General features: G+C 51.8%; 1 protein-coding gene across 1 annotated transcript in view; it reads left to right on the top strand.

Annotated features, from left to right (window-relative positions):
- Nucleotides 1-17,269, top strand: part of Abcd1 (ATP binding cassette subfamily D) — a 98,846-nt gene that overhangs the window by 31,356 nt on the left and 50,221 nt on the right. The window contains exon 2 of the mRNA XM_077640148.1: nt 8,913-9,102. Coding sequence (XP_077496274.1) covers nt 8,913-9,102 — 190 coding nt within the window. The remainder of the gene's footprint in view (nt 1-8,912; nt 9,103-17,269) is intronic.

The raw sequence follows: 17,269 nt of genomic DNA, 5'->3' as shown, positions 1-17,269 counted from the left end.
AACGCATTCGCATTAACGCGCGCGCGCACACAACTGAAATGAAAATATGCAGTAACTCCAGCGCACTGACCGGAAAGCGCTCTTATTCTGTCGTTCTTGTCTTTTTGAGTGCTTTCACTGTCAGGATGGAAAAAAACAACTCGCCCACTCCCTGCCATTATTCGTTTTGCATGTTGCTGATCATGAATTCCACAGGCGCATCATATTGTTGTGGTGATTTTGCATGGCATCGGCATTTTGGGGCGGAGGTCTGGGTAGAAAAGTGGACGGCATTGGAAATTAAAAAAAAAAAGTTGCAGGATGCGTAACCGTACGTGGTTAGGTAGCTTCTTGCTTTGAAGAAAGCCCTCTCGCCCCGCAAGAGTAAATAGATAAATGCACGTATTTCTTGTAGACGAAAACTGAATTCTTGGCCTGCCACAGCGGTCCGAGTCGCCTTACCTCGAAATTGTTATCCCTCGAGAGGTTTTTCTCTTTCTATGGAATGTACCGGACACGCGTATATCTGCAAGGTGGTGCGCGTGACCTGCTCTTTATCGCATCTATGCAGTGTGTTTTTTTGCGGTTGCCGTTTTATCGTGGCCTGACACTCGCGGTCCTCGCCTAGAAAACAATGGACTCTAACTTCTGACCGTGCCCGCGCAGATGCCACCCCCTTTGTCACTCCCCCTCACCCTTTTCCCATCCCTCTCCCAGCTTTTGTTCTGAAAGCCGCCGGTGCTGCCTTTATACGTGCGCGCGCGCACTTCCTGGTGCGTGGAAACGTCACCCCCCCCCCCCCCCCCCCCCTTTCCTCACATTCATTCGTTGGCGCATGCGTATGTATACCGTTGTCGTTGCGGATGTGGCATTTTCGGGGATGGCACCTGCGCGTACGCCTCTTGTTCGTGCCCCCAGCGGTTCCTCGGTATATCTGTCCTGTCTCTGTAGGGTGCTTCTTCTTCTGTGGTTGTAGGGAAGGATGAAAGAGGGAAGACACGGGCTTGTCTACTGGAGGGCTAGCCTCCACGCCCACTGCCGGCGTGTCATAGGAGGAGGATGGGAGAGGGAAAAAAGATTGGAAGAGGAGAGGGTAGGCGCGCAGACGACCCTCTCCTCTTTTAATCTATTTTCCCCTCCCCCTCCTCCTCCTGTAGACCCTCTCCTCTTTTAATCTTTTTTCCCCTCCCCCCCCTCCTCCTGTAGGGTGCGTGTGGGTGATTCCATATTTATATACAGCTGCCCCCTGGGCGCCATTGTCCGCCGTAATTGTAATGCGCTTCGCGTTGTGAAACTCGCTCCGGGGCACACGCATTCAGAGTTCCAGATTTGCGCGCTTTCTTTCTTTCTTTCTTTCTTTCTTTCTTTCTTTCTTTCTTTCTTTCTTTCTTTCCTTTTTCCTTCTTCCTTCCTTTCTTTCTCCCTTTCTTCCTTTCTCATTTTCTTTCGTTCTTTATTTCCTTTCTCTCTCTCTCTTTCTTTCGTTCTTTCCTTTCGTTCTCACTTTATTTCTTTTCTTTCTCTCTTCCTTTCTTTCTTTCGTTCTTTCTCTCTCTCTTTCTTTCATTCTCTCCTTTTCTTTCCTTCTCTCCTTCATTTCTTTCTTCCTTCCTTTCTCTCTTTCTTTCGTTCTTTATTTCCTTTCTCTTTTTCCTTCTTTTTCACTTTATTTCTTTTCTTCTCTTTTCTTTCTCTCTTCATTTCTTTCCTTGTTTCTTTCGTTCTTTCTTTCTTTATTCGTTTATTTCTTTCTTTGCCTCTTTCTTTCCTTCCTCCTTTTTTTCCTTCTTTCTTTTCATTTCTTGCTTTCCTTCTTTCTTCAGTCCTTCCTTCTTTCCCTTCCCTTTCTTTCTTCATGTCTTTCCTTCTTTCTTCAAAGGAATTTCTCCGGTGTCGCGTTTCCCGCAGTCGCGCATGATAGGAGCCGAGTATGCAATCAGGAACGCGGGAAGAGAACGGCGTAGTCAGCGGACAGTGCTCGACGGTGTCCCCCGTAACAATTACTCTCAGTGGGAACTTTGGGGTGGGCCCGGACTGTTCGAGCGGAAACATTTCCCGCCCGCCCTGTGCGTCGCAGTTTGTCGCTGATCCAGTGGCGTGTGTTAGCGGTCGGCCTTCACCTTCGACCGCCTTACGTTTTCGTTGAAAGGAGTTGTGCTTGCGAGAACTTTTGGGCGAGTCGTCACTCAGTGTTGCGGCGGTGTTCCCTTTTTTTCAGCGAGGGCTCGCTCACACGCTGGGTGGAGAGCAAGTAGTAGCGTGCCGAAAAGGAAAAAAAAGGATAAATTAAGGAATGGGTGAATTTAAAAAAAACAAAAAAATCTGTCAGTGTTTACGCCCTAGATACCGCTGAATATGTTGCGTGTGCGTCGTGCTTTCTTTTCATCCGCATATTTTTCAGGCGTCGAAAAATTACTGGACGCTGAGTGTAGAGCCAGTGCAACGTGCACCTAAGAATGTAGTTTTCATTGCAAAAAAAAAGAAGAAAGAAAACATTGGGATCTCTGGTGACTGCACGCAACTGCTGCAGCAAATAGTCTTTTGCGAACTTTACTATTTTACTGCGCGTTAAAGAATCCCATGTGGTCAAAATTAATCCCCGGAGCACTCTACTGGCATGTGTCTCATTTACCCTAGTGCTTTTTACTGATTATATCCGTTTGTTCGGCATGGGAACTAGTCTTTTATTTTCTTTAGCCGAAGGACTCGAGCATGAATGAATGAATGAAATTCGTATCTCGCGCAGCGTCGCGAATCAGTGTCCAACGTGATTGGGTCGGCCGCGCGCTGCGCTTTTCCTGCTTTGCGTTCCAATACATAATAAAAGTGGAAACGAACATGAATGAAACCGCTTTATTATTCTGTCCGCGTGGCTTCGATTTGAAGCTAAAACGAGGCTGCGCACTGCAGGCTCCCAGAGCGGACCGATGATTCGTGTACAGTGCAAGGAAAGGGATCAGGGGATGATGCCACCTGTGCGTAGCAAATTCAATAAAGACGCTAAGGAGGCCTATCGCCCGGGGGGGGGGGGGGGGGGGGGGAGGCAGAGCGAAGGGCCTTCGGTGTTTCGCGACTTCTGTAACTGAGCCGCATCGACGCGATGCATGCGGTGCAACGACTAATCCGTATCGCGGCGCGGCTTTCCTGCGGTTTCTCGTATTCGCCACGCGGCTTCCTAGCTGTCGCCTCTTGCGTTATATGGCTGTGCAGGCATACTGCTGCGTTTCAGGCGCCGTCTCCTTGTTTAGAGAAAGTTGAAATGTCTGGAAAAAAAAATTCCCCATCCGCTAATGGAGTGATTGGCGATCGAGGCACGTGTATAGGCCCCCTGCTCATCCGCTGATTGCGAGATGTCGAGCTTACTATATTTCCCACTTCCTTCCTCGTTTAGAAGAGCCCGAAACGCACCAGTGAGCGCCGATCCGACAGATCTCCGCACACGTGGTTGTCCGCGGGTGGTGTAACTCTGGATTGGTGTACGTCTGTCGTCACTTAGTGCTTTTCCTCGAACGAGAAAGGGGCTTTAGCGCTAGAAGAGGACCGGACCATAGCGGGGGCGACTTGTCCTCCGTTGCGTGTCTGCCACCATCCGTGGCGGACTATATATTATGGCTGTGGGGCACGCGAATATCTAGTCTGTAATAGCGGGGAGCGCGCTTGGCGTGGCATGTCGCGTATAGCGTTTCGTTGCGTGAGCGTTGGAGGAACCGGTTGTCCCGCCAATGATCGTTCCTCAGCGTTGTCCTCCGTGGACACGCTGGTCTGCGTGAGACGGCTGCAGCATCTTCCAGATCGTGACACGCGCGGTGCGTCCCTCTTCTTTACGGCCTCCCGGACCAGTTCGCCCGTGGCCCTCGGAACGAGCCGCCGAATACGAGCCAGCTTCTACGTTGGTGCCCCATAGCGGCGAGGTCGTTGCGGAAGGGGCATCTCATCGGGGCCCCTTCTACAAAATGCCCTTGCGGAACTGCTCAGACTGGCTGACCTTCAGCCAAAGAGCATATACTGTCTTCACCGTGTGGAGGGATTCCACACCGTTCTTGGTCCCCCACACGGAACTCTTAGGTCGTCCTTTCACACTGACAGGACAGTGTCCATGGGTGAGGGCAGTCACAACTTTCTGGGCTTTTCCTCGCGGACGATATCCTCGTTGGATTCGTTGAGATTTCCTTGGTCGCTGTGCGATGTCTGGATCGTTGGGGTCCTGTACGCGCTGTCTTCATATAAGCCTCGCCGAAGACCAGCGCGTGCGTCGTGAGTCCTCCAGCTTCCGAGCAACTGCGTGTGTTCCATTCCTGTGGCGGGGCTTTTATTTTTTTTTTCTCCCTAGCTCGCCATCGTACCGTGGTGCAAGCTGGTCGAATAAGTTTACTAACGGGCTGTACAGGGAGACAAGATCACTTTTTAAAGCTACGGCTTGTGGTAAAAGGGGCATTTCGACTTCGGCGCGCTCATCTTCTGGCTGGTGGCATTGTCGTCCGTGTGGACGTGAGCCGTGAACAACGTGCTGCGGGCGGTAGCAGTCCGTCGTAAGACCTTTCCATCGGGCGAGGGAGGCGCCAAAACGCCCCCTCTCCGGGCTGTAGGAAACCGGTTCCGCTGCCGCTTCCATCGTCCCATAGCGCCAGCGTAGCTAGCAATATGGCAGCGCCCGGGGAACCCTGAATGGAGAGGTCGTCGGGGTGGTGTGTCTTCGCATTTTTACGGCGGAAGCTCTACTTTACGACCAGAGCTGCAAAAGCCGGGCCATCGCAGGCCTTGACCTTGAATGAATGAATAAATAAATAAATAAATAATGCAGCGACTGGGTTTCGAACCCGTGGCAGCGCGAACAGATCAGCTTCTCTGGCCACTGCAGGAAAGCGCTACGATATCGCCGCTGCCGATCACGCCTCGTCTTAAACTACGTTGTTGTTGTTATTGTTGTCCACATACTATGGCACATGCCCACATAGAGGGATTGGCCAAGAATTGGTGGGCACAGAGAGTAATTCAGGTAAATGATTCCTGGACGAAAATAAAATGAATGGTAAGGGCGGAAGAAGTAAACAAAAAGGAGAAACGAAAGGAAACGGGAAATGCAGAACGCACGCAGGAGGTCGAGACTGATGTTTATAGCCGAGTGGTTAAATGATAATGATAACTGTAAGGATAAGAATAATATTGTAGAAATTAAAAAATACTGCGGCACACTCTCGCGCTGTGCATTCATTGCACATCATCGTCTTCATCAACCTCCATCTGCGGCTCGAACAGATCAGATCAGTCTGACCTTTGATCAGAGCTTAACCACAGTCTAATATCGTCGCCAGACGTGCCGACGACCCAGCAAAGCAAAGCCATGAGCCAGCCAGGCTGAACACATGCTTTCGCACCTCTACTTTGTTGAACTACGTTAAAACCGTAACATTTTTTTTTCTTAAATTGCGCAAAGAGCGCGTCCGTATAGTGGAGGGGAAGTACGCATACAGGGCGTGGTAATTTTTATTGCTGTCCTAATTTCTACAGGCGCGCGTGCCTGAGCAGGGGGGCCGGCCGGGGTGGGGGGGGGGGGGGGGGGGTACCTGGTGGGGGGGGGGGGGTACCTGCTGTTCCTCATCAGCTGTCCTTTCCCCCCCACGCGCACACACAAAAAAATATAGCGAAGAAGTCATGAAGTTATCCGGTTGGTGAGAGCTGCGATGAATAAAAGCCTCGTCGTTGTCTGCCACCGCCGCGCGCAAGTCCGCGGCTCTGCGGCAGTTTCTCGGAGGAGGCCGGTGGAGGACGCGCCGTTATTGATCACACCGTTCGGTCAGGGCATAGAGGGGCAGAGACAGAGGGGGGGAGGGGGGGGGCAGCTCCCGTTTCTCCAGCTGCCGGGCTCTCGCGGTTGTGGCGGAAGGGGGGGGGGGGGGCAGGGCGGAAATAACCGCGCGCCCTGCTTTGCACATGCAGGCATATACGAGCGGGTGCTGCAGCAGGTCGAAAAGCGAACTCCCGCCTTCTCCTCTTCCTTGGCTGAACAGGAGCGCGTAATGAGCTCTCGCTCGTTAACGTATAGTCAGCGCTGGTCTGTGTGCGTGATGCCGTGGCCTTCCGCGTACCGCGCTTGGAAAATCGATCGTCCCCCTTTGCCGCCGGGGGCTGGAGAGAAACCACCGTGTGTGTGTGTGTGGTGGGGGGGGGTACAGTATTCGTCAGATGTTTGGTTTATTGGGGTTTAACGTCCCAAAGCGACTCAGGCTGAGAGACGCTGTGGTGAAGGGATCCATAAATTTCGACCACCTGGGGTTCTTTAACGTACACTGACATCGCACAGCACACGGGGCCTCTAAAATTTCGCCTCCATCGAAATTCGACCGCCGCGGCCGGGATCGAACCCGCGTCTTTCGGGCCGACAGCCGAGCGCCATAACCACTCAGCCACCGCGGCGGCTTCTCTTCGTCAAATGTGCACACCATAATATAGGCCACTAGGCTTCCTTATGGGTCTAGTAGCGTGGTCTGCTTTGCATCCTATAGGAGCTTCGAACCTCTCGAATCGGAGATGAGCTGTGTAGCGTTCTCGTCCGATACCACAGAGCCCGGGAGCTGCACGGGTGTGTGAACAAAGCGGTGAGGCCAGTTGGGCGAGTTGGTAATGCGTGGTCTCAAGCAAATAGCGCAAAACTGGTTACAGAAGAACGGCTGAGATGGCGCTGTATCCTGCTTTATGTTTACCCTCGTTCTGCTCTTAGCGTGTAAGGTCCAGATGAGGTTCAACTGGGACCCCGTTTCGTGGCCCAGTGTAGCTAGCGCCTTGTTGTGACTGTAACTTGACTACAATAGTGGTATGGGTTTCTTGTGGACCGTACCACTTGCATGATCGTTTGAAACGTGCACAATGTTTTTGTCACCTTGCCTACGCGCGTCTTTATCTGTCATTCGTTTTACCGGGATAGTAAGCCTGCTTTCTAGCGGTGTATTAAACTCACTCTCGCCCGTGTAGTCCCTGTTACTAACCGTAACTGTCTACATGTTCTTGAAATCATTCTATATCGCTTTCTGGTGCTCTTCGGTCTCAGACGATGTTGCAACCCTGATGATCTTACTGTTAATCACATTTTATTTTCATGTGTGAAACTTGAAACACTAAGAAAGAAGTATTTTACTCAATTTTATAATGAATGCATTCCTTTTCATCCAGCACTGCTCTTAGATGATAATGTCATTGTTAACATACCTTCCGTTTTTATCTTTTTAAAAGAAGCAGGGGTACTTGAAATACTGTAAATTTTGAACCACTGGTTCGCTTTATTACATGATACACCTCAGCCACTTTCTCATTCCTGAGAAGAAGGCTGAGGCTTTTTATTTGATTGGTTGGGAGCCTCAGGATCCTTGCCCAGCCAAGGATAGCCGCTGAGGCTACCTTACCCTCTCTGGGGCTTTTACCATTGGCTATTTCCTGATTTCTTCTTCTCTGTTTTTTTACTAGGCAGTTCAATATTTTTAGGCCATCTACACCATCGACGATTTTTCATATTCCTAAACATTCTACAGAAAACCAATTCTATACCTTGAGCTTGGCGCATGATGGTCTTAGCTGCCTATGTGCCATAAAACACAACACATGCTGGCCCGAAAGACGCGGGTTCGATCCCGGCCGCGGCGGTCGAATTTCGATGGAGGCGAAATTCTAGGGGCTCGTGTACTGTGCGATGTCAGTGCACGTTAAAGAACCCCAGGTGGTCTAAATTCCCGGAGCCCTTCACTACGGCGTCTCTCATAGCCTCAGTCGCTTTGGGACGTTAAACCCCACTAAACCAAAACACAACACATCTTGCTACCCTAATAAACTGTATCGATCATCATCAACTACCGCAAAACTATCGCCGCTATTTATCAATAGCGTTGTGAATACTGCTGTAGCCTGGGTAAACCGGCGGCTATATCGCATCAAAAAAAGAAAAAAGTACCCGAAATTGAAATGCACATATTCACTGGCACGCCGCTCATCGGGCACCTGTCCAAAACAGCCAGTCGCACTGCGGCGAGCAGGGCACCGTCGTTTGGGCAGCGGTCGGGGACTTTATCGGCCAGAGGCAATCAAAGCATCGGTAGAAGCCTTTCCCTGTTCACTCTGTAGGAGCGAGCGGTGTACGGATCGCTCTGCGTGCGCGCATAATCAATGAATGTCTGCCTCGCGGGACGCCATTAAAGGACCAACCACGGGAGGACCGCGTAAACGTCTTCTCTGTGTTTGGTTCTTATTTTTTGACGTGGCGGCTCCCACCGAGCAAGCAAAGCAATACGCTGGGTGATCAAAGAAAGTGGGTATAGAAAGAAAAAGTGTAATTCGTTTTAGACGATCTGGACACGAGGATGCTGTCGTCTGTTTTTTTTTTTTTCGACGATGAGCTGCTGCCGATTTTCGAAGGCAAGGCCACGAAAATATGTGGAGGGGAAATGTGCTGAAATGGCACGACGGTGTCTCTACCCGTTCGATCGCGTCCGGCTTTGTTTGATATGTGGCTGGCGGGAGAACTTGTGGGGCTTTAGTTGGGGCCGTTGTGTGCGGTGGTCGCGGCCAGAGCTTTGATCACGCTACTTGCGAGACCTTCCCTAAACAGGGTCGTATAGCCTGTCGAAACCCTGCAGCGCTTTGATTGGTTCCAGGGCTCGGGGTTAGCTGACTGTCGGGCCACCGTTTGCAGATTTCAGATTAACTCCTCGGCGTTGTTCGAAACACGGTTACTGAGAGAAAGGCAAGTGGCGGCTAGGCCGCCGTAAATAGCTGAGTGATTGGCCCGTAAGGAGGTACCCCGCTCTCTGTCGATGAAAGAAAAAGAGAATTAGGGAATCGTGTCTAAAACGCGGTCGTATTTTTCAAAGACTAGTGGGTGTGGTTATAGTGGCTCCAGTTTCTTTAAATGGACGGCGTGTGATGTTGGCGTCTTCTGTCCTCTGCAGGTTGAGCTGGGCCTGCTGCAGAAGAGCTACCGCGCGCTGGCGCGCCAGATGAACCTGATCTTCAACCAGCGGCTGTGGTACATCATGCTGGAGCAGTTCCTCATGAAGTACATGTGGAGCGCCACGGGCATGGTCATGATTTCGCTGCCCATCATGACCGGCATCACGCCACGCGTCGAGGACGACGACGGTACTGTTCCCTCTTTTCTCTCTCTCTCTCTTTCTTCCAGCCGACAGTGCACGCATTCGTGTCTATATATATGCCCACCTGAGGCGTCCTCGATGGACTCTGTGCCCACGGGGATCTGCTGTTGAGACTCGCGCAATGGGCAGCACTGCGCAAGATGGTAAAGACAAAAGAGAACATGCGTAAAGGAAGGGATGTGATAAAAAAAAAGAAACACGCTTTCACCGTCTACGGGGTGAAGAGGAGAGGGCGACACCCGCAGCACTGGTCCCACGCGTCACGGTACTCATGTGGGACCAGGTCATGGTCCAGGTCATGTGGGCCCTGCTGGTGCGCCTGGTTCATGACCGTGCGGCTGGGCATTCTGGTCGTGTGGTTCTCTCTAGGACGCCCTGGGGGTCATGCGTGGTCTAGTATACATTCTGGGAAGCACCCACTTCTACAGTTCCTTGTATGAGGGAAAGGTTTCTCCTTCCAACCTCACACTATGTTCACTCCCTTGTATCTGCCTCGTGACACAGACCCACTTGGGCACTTTTGGCTTTGAGAAGACGCGGTGGTTTTTGAGGCACGACGCATTAACCTACTACAGTGGTGACGTTCTAGAAGGGACTTATCGTACAGCTGTCCTTGCGAAATTCATTTGAATAAACAGAATTCCTTCGCGTAGAATCCTTGAGTCTTATGTCTCTACAGTGCCGCCGCGGTGGCTCAGTGGCTATGGCGCTCGACTGCTGACCCGAAAGACGCGGGTTCGATCCCGGCCGCGGCGGTCGAATTTAGATGGAGGCGACATTCCAGAGGCCCGTGCACTATGCGTTGTCAGTGCACGTTAAAGAACCCCAGGTGGTCGAAATTATTCCGGGGCCTTTCACTACGGCGTCCCTCATACCCTGAGTCGCTTTGGGACGCTAAACCCCATAGAGCATCATATGTGTGTACAGGGGAGCAAACTTCCTTGCGGCGCCCGTTGTTTTGATAGGAGTGGATCGTGCCGAAATTACCGGTACCACCTGGCGAGAAGCGTCGCGCAGTATAATGCGGTCTCATTTTCTTTGCTTTGTCTTCGGGACCCCCTTCCTAACGGCCTCGAATATGCATCCTCCTTTGTTCTTGCCCCTTGTCTACTACCTCGCGTTGAAGGCCGAGCGTACGCGAGAGTAGCTGTAATGATCCCGGATGAGCGCAATGTGTGCGGCACTGTTTATCTCGGCGGGAGTCCTTTTCCTCGTGTCGGCCAAATAGGGACACGCGCCTCTTCTTTTTTGGGCAGGCTGCGACAGATGGTCTCTGTGCGCTCGCTCGCTCTGATGCATGGCGGCCCGCACGTGGATGCCGCGGGCTGATGAGCTTCCTGCATGTTATTCTCGCGATACGTGCAGTAATGTATCTCTTGCTGTTCTTGTCAAAAGCTGCGCGGTCTGCTGTAAGGATAAGCGCCTGGTCAAAACGGACTGAGCGTCTCCATTATCTAGTGATCTGTTTAGTGTGGCTCGCTGGTTTTGCTTGGATGCATTCCCCTCGTCGTTCACAGCCTAGTGGGGGGGGGGGGGGGGGGGGGAGCACAGGAAGGCTTGATTTCTCACTCCGCGTGGCTTGTTAAACAAGGCACAGTGACGTGGCTGTACTGTAGGGAACACTGGCACACGCCTGTGTACCGAGCAAACCTGCGATCCATGCCAGGAAAGGCGGCAGACTGCGATGACTGAGCTGCAGATCTACGCCTGTAGAGCTGGGAGGAGCATCGCAGTATCTGCCGGTATTTGGAGGAACCGTTTCTGGGCTATCATCATCATCATCATCATCATCATCAGCAGCAGCAGCAGCAGCAGCAGCCTTACTACACCCACTGCAGGGCAAAGGCCTCTCCCATGGCTCTCCAATTAACCCTATCCTTTGCCAGCTGCATCCACCCTTTGCCTGCAAACTTCTTAATCTCATCCGCCCGCCTAACTTTCTGACGCCCCTGCTACGCTTAATTTCTCTTGGAATCCACTCCGTTACCCTTAAGGACCAGCGGTTATCTTGCCTTCGCATTACATGCCCTGCCCAAGCCCATTTCTTTCTCTTGATTTCGACTAGGATGTCATTAACCCGTGTTTGTTCCCTCACCCACTCTGCCCGCTTCCGATCTCTTAACGCTACACCTATCATTTTTCTTTCCATGGCTCGCTGCGTTGTCCTTAACTTAAGCTGAACTCTTTTCGTTAGCCTCCACGTTTCTGCCCCGTAGGTGAGTACCGGTAAGATTATGCTGTTGTACACTTTCCTCTTGAGGGAAATTGGTAAACTGCCACTCATGATCTGCGAGAATTTGCCATATATCTGGGCTATAGAAGTCCCTTAATTACCCTAACCTCGTGCTTTAATTTTTTGTACTTATTTGTGTGTCTTCCCCGCAGCAGTCTCCCTCGAAATTGGCGGTATTGTTCAATAAATGAATAAACAAATTCCCACCCCCTGCCGTCACTACCGGGAAGTGTGTGACTGATTGCACCGGCAGGCGCTCATGCCCCATGTTTCAAGGGACGTGCCAAATGCGGAGGAGCTTGATTGAAGTCGTTGCCGGAGAGTCGTTCGTGAATTCAGTTGAGCTTTCCGAGCAGCCTCAGTGAAACGTGTTCCGCAGGCAGTGAAGGGGAGAGAAGTTCCTCCTCGGGGAAAGAGAGAGGGAGAGTGCTCGCTCTTGCGCGTGTCCGGCGTGAACAATCGCGCAAGGTTGCCCCTCGAGGCGACACCTTCTCGGTCAAGGGCGCTGCCGAGTACTCGCCGCCTCCCCAGCAGCAGCCCGTCGGGAGCATGCCTGCCGCCCGGGCGCGTGCCGCGCCACGAGCGGCCCCTTTCTTCTCACGGTCGCTGCCAGCCAGCGCTCATTAGACGGACGGCCGGCTGTCTGGACGCCGCGCGTTTCCCCGACATTAAAGGTGCACTAAAGACGAATCTGAAGTGGTCTTTTTACCGCGGGAAATCTATCTACACGTTCCGGGCATTCTTAGAAACTTGGAATTATTGTCATGTGCGACCGATTACCCCAATTAAATGGGATTAAACTTCCAGGCTCCCGCCTTTTTTTTTTAACTCAACGCGGTAGGTAGGAGGAGTTAACCAACGCGTGGAGTACTTTTCAGCCAGTCCAGTGGCGGCTTCGCTTTCGCTTTTATTTTGTTGTTTAGGTTTCTGTGAATAAACAGCTTCAGTCGCAGACAATATAGCCGCAAACTAGGCCCACGAAAACGAAAATACACGTGGACACCCTGATTTACGTATCCCTCCGCCGATGGCAGAGCTGCAAGCCGCCGCGGGACTGGCTGACGCGTTGGTTGACTCCTCCTACCTCCATTGGAGAGCACCAGAGTTTGCGTTAACTTGTAGGGTTACCGCGCTATAACTTATGGGTGGGGGCTTTGGTTTCCGGCTTAAGGCGAAAAAAAAACACATAAATGCATACGCCGAATCAGTCGCTTTTTTTTTTCAATTCGGTTTTAACCGAAAAAGATCAGTATTCTCGAAATGTACGCCACTGCTTGCTGGCTATGGAGCACTATAATTACTAACGGTCACCACAGAGAACTAACCAAGTGTGGAAGCCAGGAACGCGAATATTTGCAATATTGGGCCGATTACCTGTGCTGTGCTTAATTCACTGAGCCACAGCGGAGGCTCGAGGAGATTATCTCAACTTCAGTTTTTTACGTCTTCTTCTCGGCGATGAAAGCGTATTTAGCTGCCGAACGTACATCGGCAGAATCGGAGAAGGCCCGCTGTATGCTTTCAGATATTACTCAGAACCGGGTGAAGATGTCCTCAGTATCGATTTGCGCTTTCTAACCGTTATCGCGGATCTATACAGGGAGGGACCACGTGAGTCGGATACGAGGAATACTGATCTTCACATTATACGAACACTAACCAGCCGTCGCTGCATGGCTGTCGAAACTTAATTCAAGCCGCGGTCATCGATTTGAACACATAGGATCCCGCTCCGCTAACTTATATAATAATTGGTTTCTGGGAAAAGTAAATGGCGCAGTATCTGTCTCATATATCGTTGGACACCTGAACCGCGCCGTAAGGGAAGGGATAAAGGAGGGAGTGAAAGAAGAAAGGAAGAAAGAGGTGCCGTAGTGGAGGGCTCCGGAAAAATTTCGACCACCTGGGGATGTTTAGCGTGCACTGACATCGCACAGCACACGGGCGCCTTGGCGTTTTGCCTCCATCGAAACGCAGCCGCCGAGGTTCGTCCATCCGGGGGCGCCTCAGCATTGTTACGCAGCCGCTCCGCTAAGCCGGAATACCGGAATAAACGTTCCTCGATGGCCATTTGTCGCAACGAAGCACGATCGAACCACGTGGCCGCGTCGCGAGGAAAAGGAAGAAAACGTATATGCCGCGTGCCTGCCGAGACAGCGCAACAGGAGCAGGCGCGGCGCCGGTGGAGGTCGCATGATCAAACCGCGCGAGCACGTAACCTTGCGGTTCTGGGCAGCACACGTGACCACCACCACCTTTTACCAGCGAGGAGCATCGCGTGGTGTACGGCTTAACTCACGCTCCAACTGTTGCGACAACCTCGACCTTTATAATAAAGGCGCTCCGAGTTGATCGCCGATTCTGCTTATCGCCGCCAAACGATCGCTCAGCAGTTGATTCCGGTGCGGATTGCGGGAGAGGATCAGGCGGATGCCCAGAGGCTAAGACTGGTGCCAACAGGACTCCGTACTCGCTGTCAGGATTGCGCCACGTTTCACGAGACTCCTGTTGAAGTGGGCGGTGGCGATTAATCCCGGCTCTGTATCGAAGCGAAAAAGAAATGAAAGGTATAGAAGTGCAGCCGTCCTTGCCGGGGGCGCAACGCAAATAATCCCTTTGAGGGGGGGGGGGGGGGGGGGGGGGTTGCACCTCGGGGGGCTTTCGTAACTCTGGTTTTTTATGGTGCATGGTTGCGTCGTTTTTGCGCTTGGTCCTGCATTCTGGAGGTCTTCCGTTATACCTGAATGGGCGGTGGGGATGCGATTGCGCTGGTATTGCGTTGCTTTGTGCAACGCGATGCCGATTTGGCAGGTCCGGACCGCGAGATGGAAGTGACGATGGGGTAGAATACGAATGGGTGTAGCTATGCTGTCGGGTGGTTTTACAACATCTCAGCATTCATTATCCGTAGAGATGAATGTGTTTGGAATAGTTGGCGCGAAACATTGCGCCAATGTCGGTCACTTGCGGGGCTGAAACTTGGAGGCTACCCAAATGAGATCAAGGACGGTGTGCGTACGGCGGTGAAATAAAGGAAGAAAAGATAGTCTAACGTTGGTGAATTGAAAGGGAGCCGCTGGTAATTAATCGGAGGACAAACTTGTTGGCGTCCTGTACCTGTTGGAAATAGGCGGAGGTAGTGGACCAACTTCACGAAATTTTGCCACCGCATTTACAGGCTTCTTTTTTCTCCACGCTATTTCGGTGTTTTTCGACCTCCGTGAAAAGTTCTGTAGGATTTATTGTCCGGCGCAAGAGCTCCTGCTGACTCTTACCGACAGTCAACACGCAGTCAATAGAAACTCAATAGAAATGCACAGTGGAAGTTGCTTTGGCAGCTGTAAGGTGGGAGAAGCAGAAGAGGATGCAGGCAAGGCGGAGAAGCGGGCTATATAAAATAAAATAGCTGCCTTACAAAAATTGCAATAGGTAGTCTGTATATCTGTATAGCATATCTGCAAGCTGGCAGTGGACGGTCTGAAGAAACTTGAACGCCGTAGCTCTGAGCTTTGACGTATATTCTTGGTCAAAAGTCCGAATGGTTTCCCCTTCAGCCGCATAACACAGCCATTAGGGCACTATTCAAGACCGAATGACCTTGAAATGCTAGCATAAGAGAAGCTTCGTGCTTGACTTGTGTATTGAATGATCCGCTACACGGAGCACTCTGGGAACATTCATTTCGCTGCAGCCTAGCGCTGAATAGTTTTGACCAAGACGTCTATAGTACTACTGCACCGACTCCGTCTGCTTCTGAGAAATCCCCCTCCGCTTTCATACACAGCTGGTGGTGCTGTGCCAGCAGAAGGGGCGCTGTTTTCGAAAGGGAACGCTATAGCTGCGGGCGCAGCCATCAGCCGTCCATCGCTGAGATAATCGGTGCGCGGCGGCGTTCGGCACTGCTCCAACTGGCTCTCGCTTTGCGCAGGGCGATTGGGAGAAAGTGCTCGTGTTCGTTGTGGGTTGTCGCTTCGAATAGAGCGGCAGAAGGCTGGTTGCCGTGCTGCGGGGAGCCTGTGTGGCTTCCTCCCACTGCCGGCCACCCAAGGGGAGCCGCGCGTACCATGCGGCGTTCGTGTGGCGGTCCCCTATATAGCGTGGAGTGTTTACAGAAATGAAAATGAGATTGAGCTGGGCAGCCAACATTACTCGGGGATCTTTAACGTGCACTGACATCGCACAGCACACGGGCGCCTTAACGTTTTGCCTCCATAAAAACAGCGGCTGCGTTTTTATGGAATCCGCCGCGGTGGCTCAAGTGGTTAGGGCGCTCGACTACTGAGCCTGAGTTCCCGGGTTTGAACCCGACCGCGGCGGCTGCGTTTTTATGGAGGAAAAACGCTAAGGCGCCCCCCGTGTGCTGTGCGATGTCAGTGCACGTTAAAGATCCCCAGGTGGTCGAAATTATCCGGAGCCCTCCACTACGGCACCTATTTCTTCCTTCTTTCACTCCCTCCTATATCCCTTCCCCAACGGCGCGGTTCAGGTGTCCAACGATATACGAGACAGATACTGCGCCATTTCCTTTCCCTAAAAACCAATTATTTTCTTATTTTTTTTATGGAGGCAGAACGCTAAGGCGCCCGTGTGCTGTGCGATGTCAGTGCACGTTAAAGATCCCCAGGTGGTCGAAATTATTCCGGAGCCCTTCACTACGGCGTCCCTCATAGCCTGAGACGTTAAACCCCCATAAACCAAGTCCAACGTGTTTCACCAAAGACTTTACACAAATTTAAAAAATAGGCTTGTTGAGTTAGAAGAGCGCTTTTTTTTTGGCATGGCATTATCAGCGGTGTAGTACATCAGAATGCAGCTAATACGTGCGCTAACCAACAGCGTAGTGAACTATCACCGAACAATTGACTTTTTAGCTATTAGTGTCAGCCTCCTTAATTACTGAGAAGCGTGTAGCCGACCGTAATTAATATCCGTGTCCGTTTTTCACGCCAGAGGATCAACCGCCTGCGATTTCACGCCAGAGGATCAACCGCGATATCATGAGGACCGGTCGACGCCATTGGCTGGAAGGCCTTCGTTCAGGGGCATTCCCCGCTGCATTCCTAAGTTGCATCCGGATATAGCTAAATCACGACAGCCGAATAAAACCCCCTGAGAGGCTTCACGGCCGATGGCCGCGGCTTCAAACCGAAAGGTGTTTTTACAGAGAGTCCGATCGAAAGGCGTCATACGAGATTGGCTCGGCGCCACAGCGGTTGAAGGCAGGCCGGTTGTTTGTAGTAGTATACAGGCAGCGAGTGCACCGTTTCGCCACGTAGGCTCCATCGGAAAGTCTCATGGTCGGGAAAAAATGTTATACTACCGCATGTATTGCGTCACTCGCCTCCCTCCTGCTTCCGTGGACGCCGAGTGAGGCCCGTTTCACATGCATGGGATTTTCGCCTGCGACACTGTGAATTCTGTCGGTCTGCGACTGAGGAGCGCCGTCGGTCTAGTCGCAGACGGGTTGCGATCGAGTTCCGTCCGGTTGGTATTCAGTCGCAGTGTCGGTGTGTTCGCTCTGCGACTGACCAATGGCGAGCGCCGAGACGGCGTGCGACGTGGGGTCGCGTGGGAGCTGTTGCCGCGGTGGAAGGAAAACTGTTTATTCTAATCAAAACGTACGGAATAATGCCTTGCATCTAAAAATACGCTGGTCATAAAATCATCAACACATTCTGTGTGACGTTTCTGTCGCGTTTAATAATGGGTTGCCTGTGCAAACGTCAAGGAATCTATGTCTGTTCCTCCGACCAAATTCGTTGTGTAGGTGTTGCATATGAAAGCAGTGACCGACAATCGCACTGCGGCCTCACCGACTACACCGGATATTTTCGGTCCAGTCGCAGCACGTGAAACGGACCTGACGCGCCTGACAACAGCCGCTCGGGTATATGCGCAGTTTCGCCGCGTGCCATAGGCT

Source organism: Amblyomma americanum, chromosome 10, assembly GCF_052857255.1.
Source record: "Amblyomma americanum isolate KBUSLIRL-KWMA chromosome 10, ASM5285725v1, whole genome shotgun sequence".
Taxonomy (NCBI): Eukaryota; Metazoa; Arthropoda; class Arachnida; order Ixodida; family Ixodidae; genus Amblyomma; species Amblyomma americanum.
The sequence above is the reverse complement of the archived record's forward strand: the minus strand, read 5'-3'. Positions and strand labels throughout refer to the sequence as shown.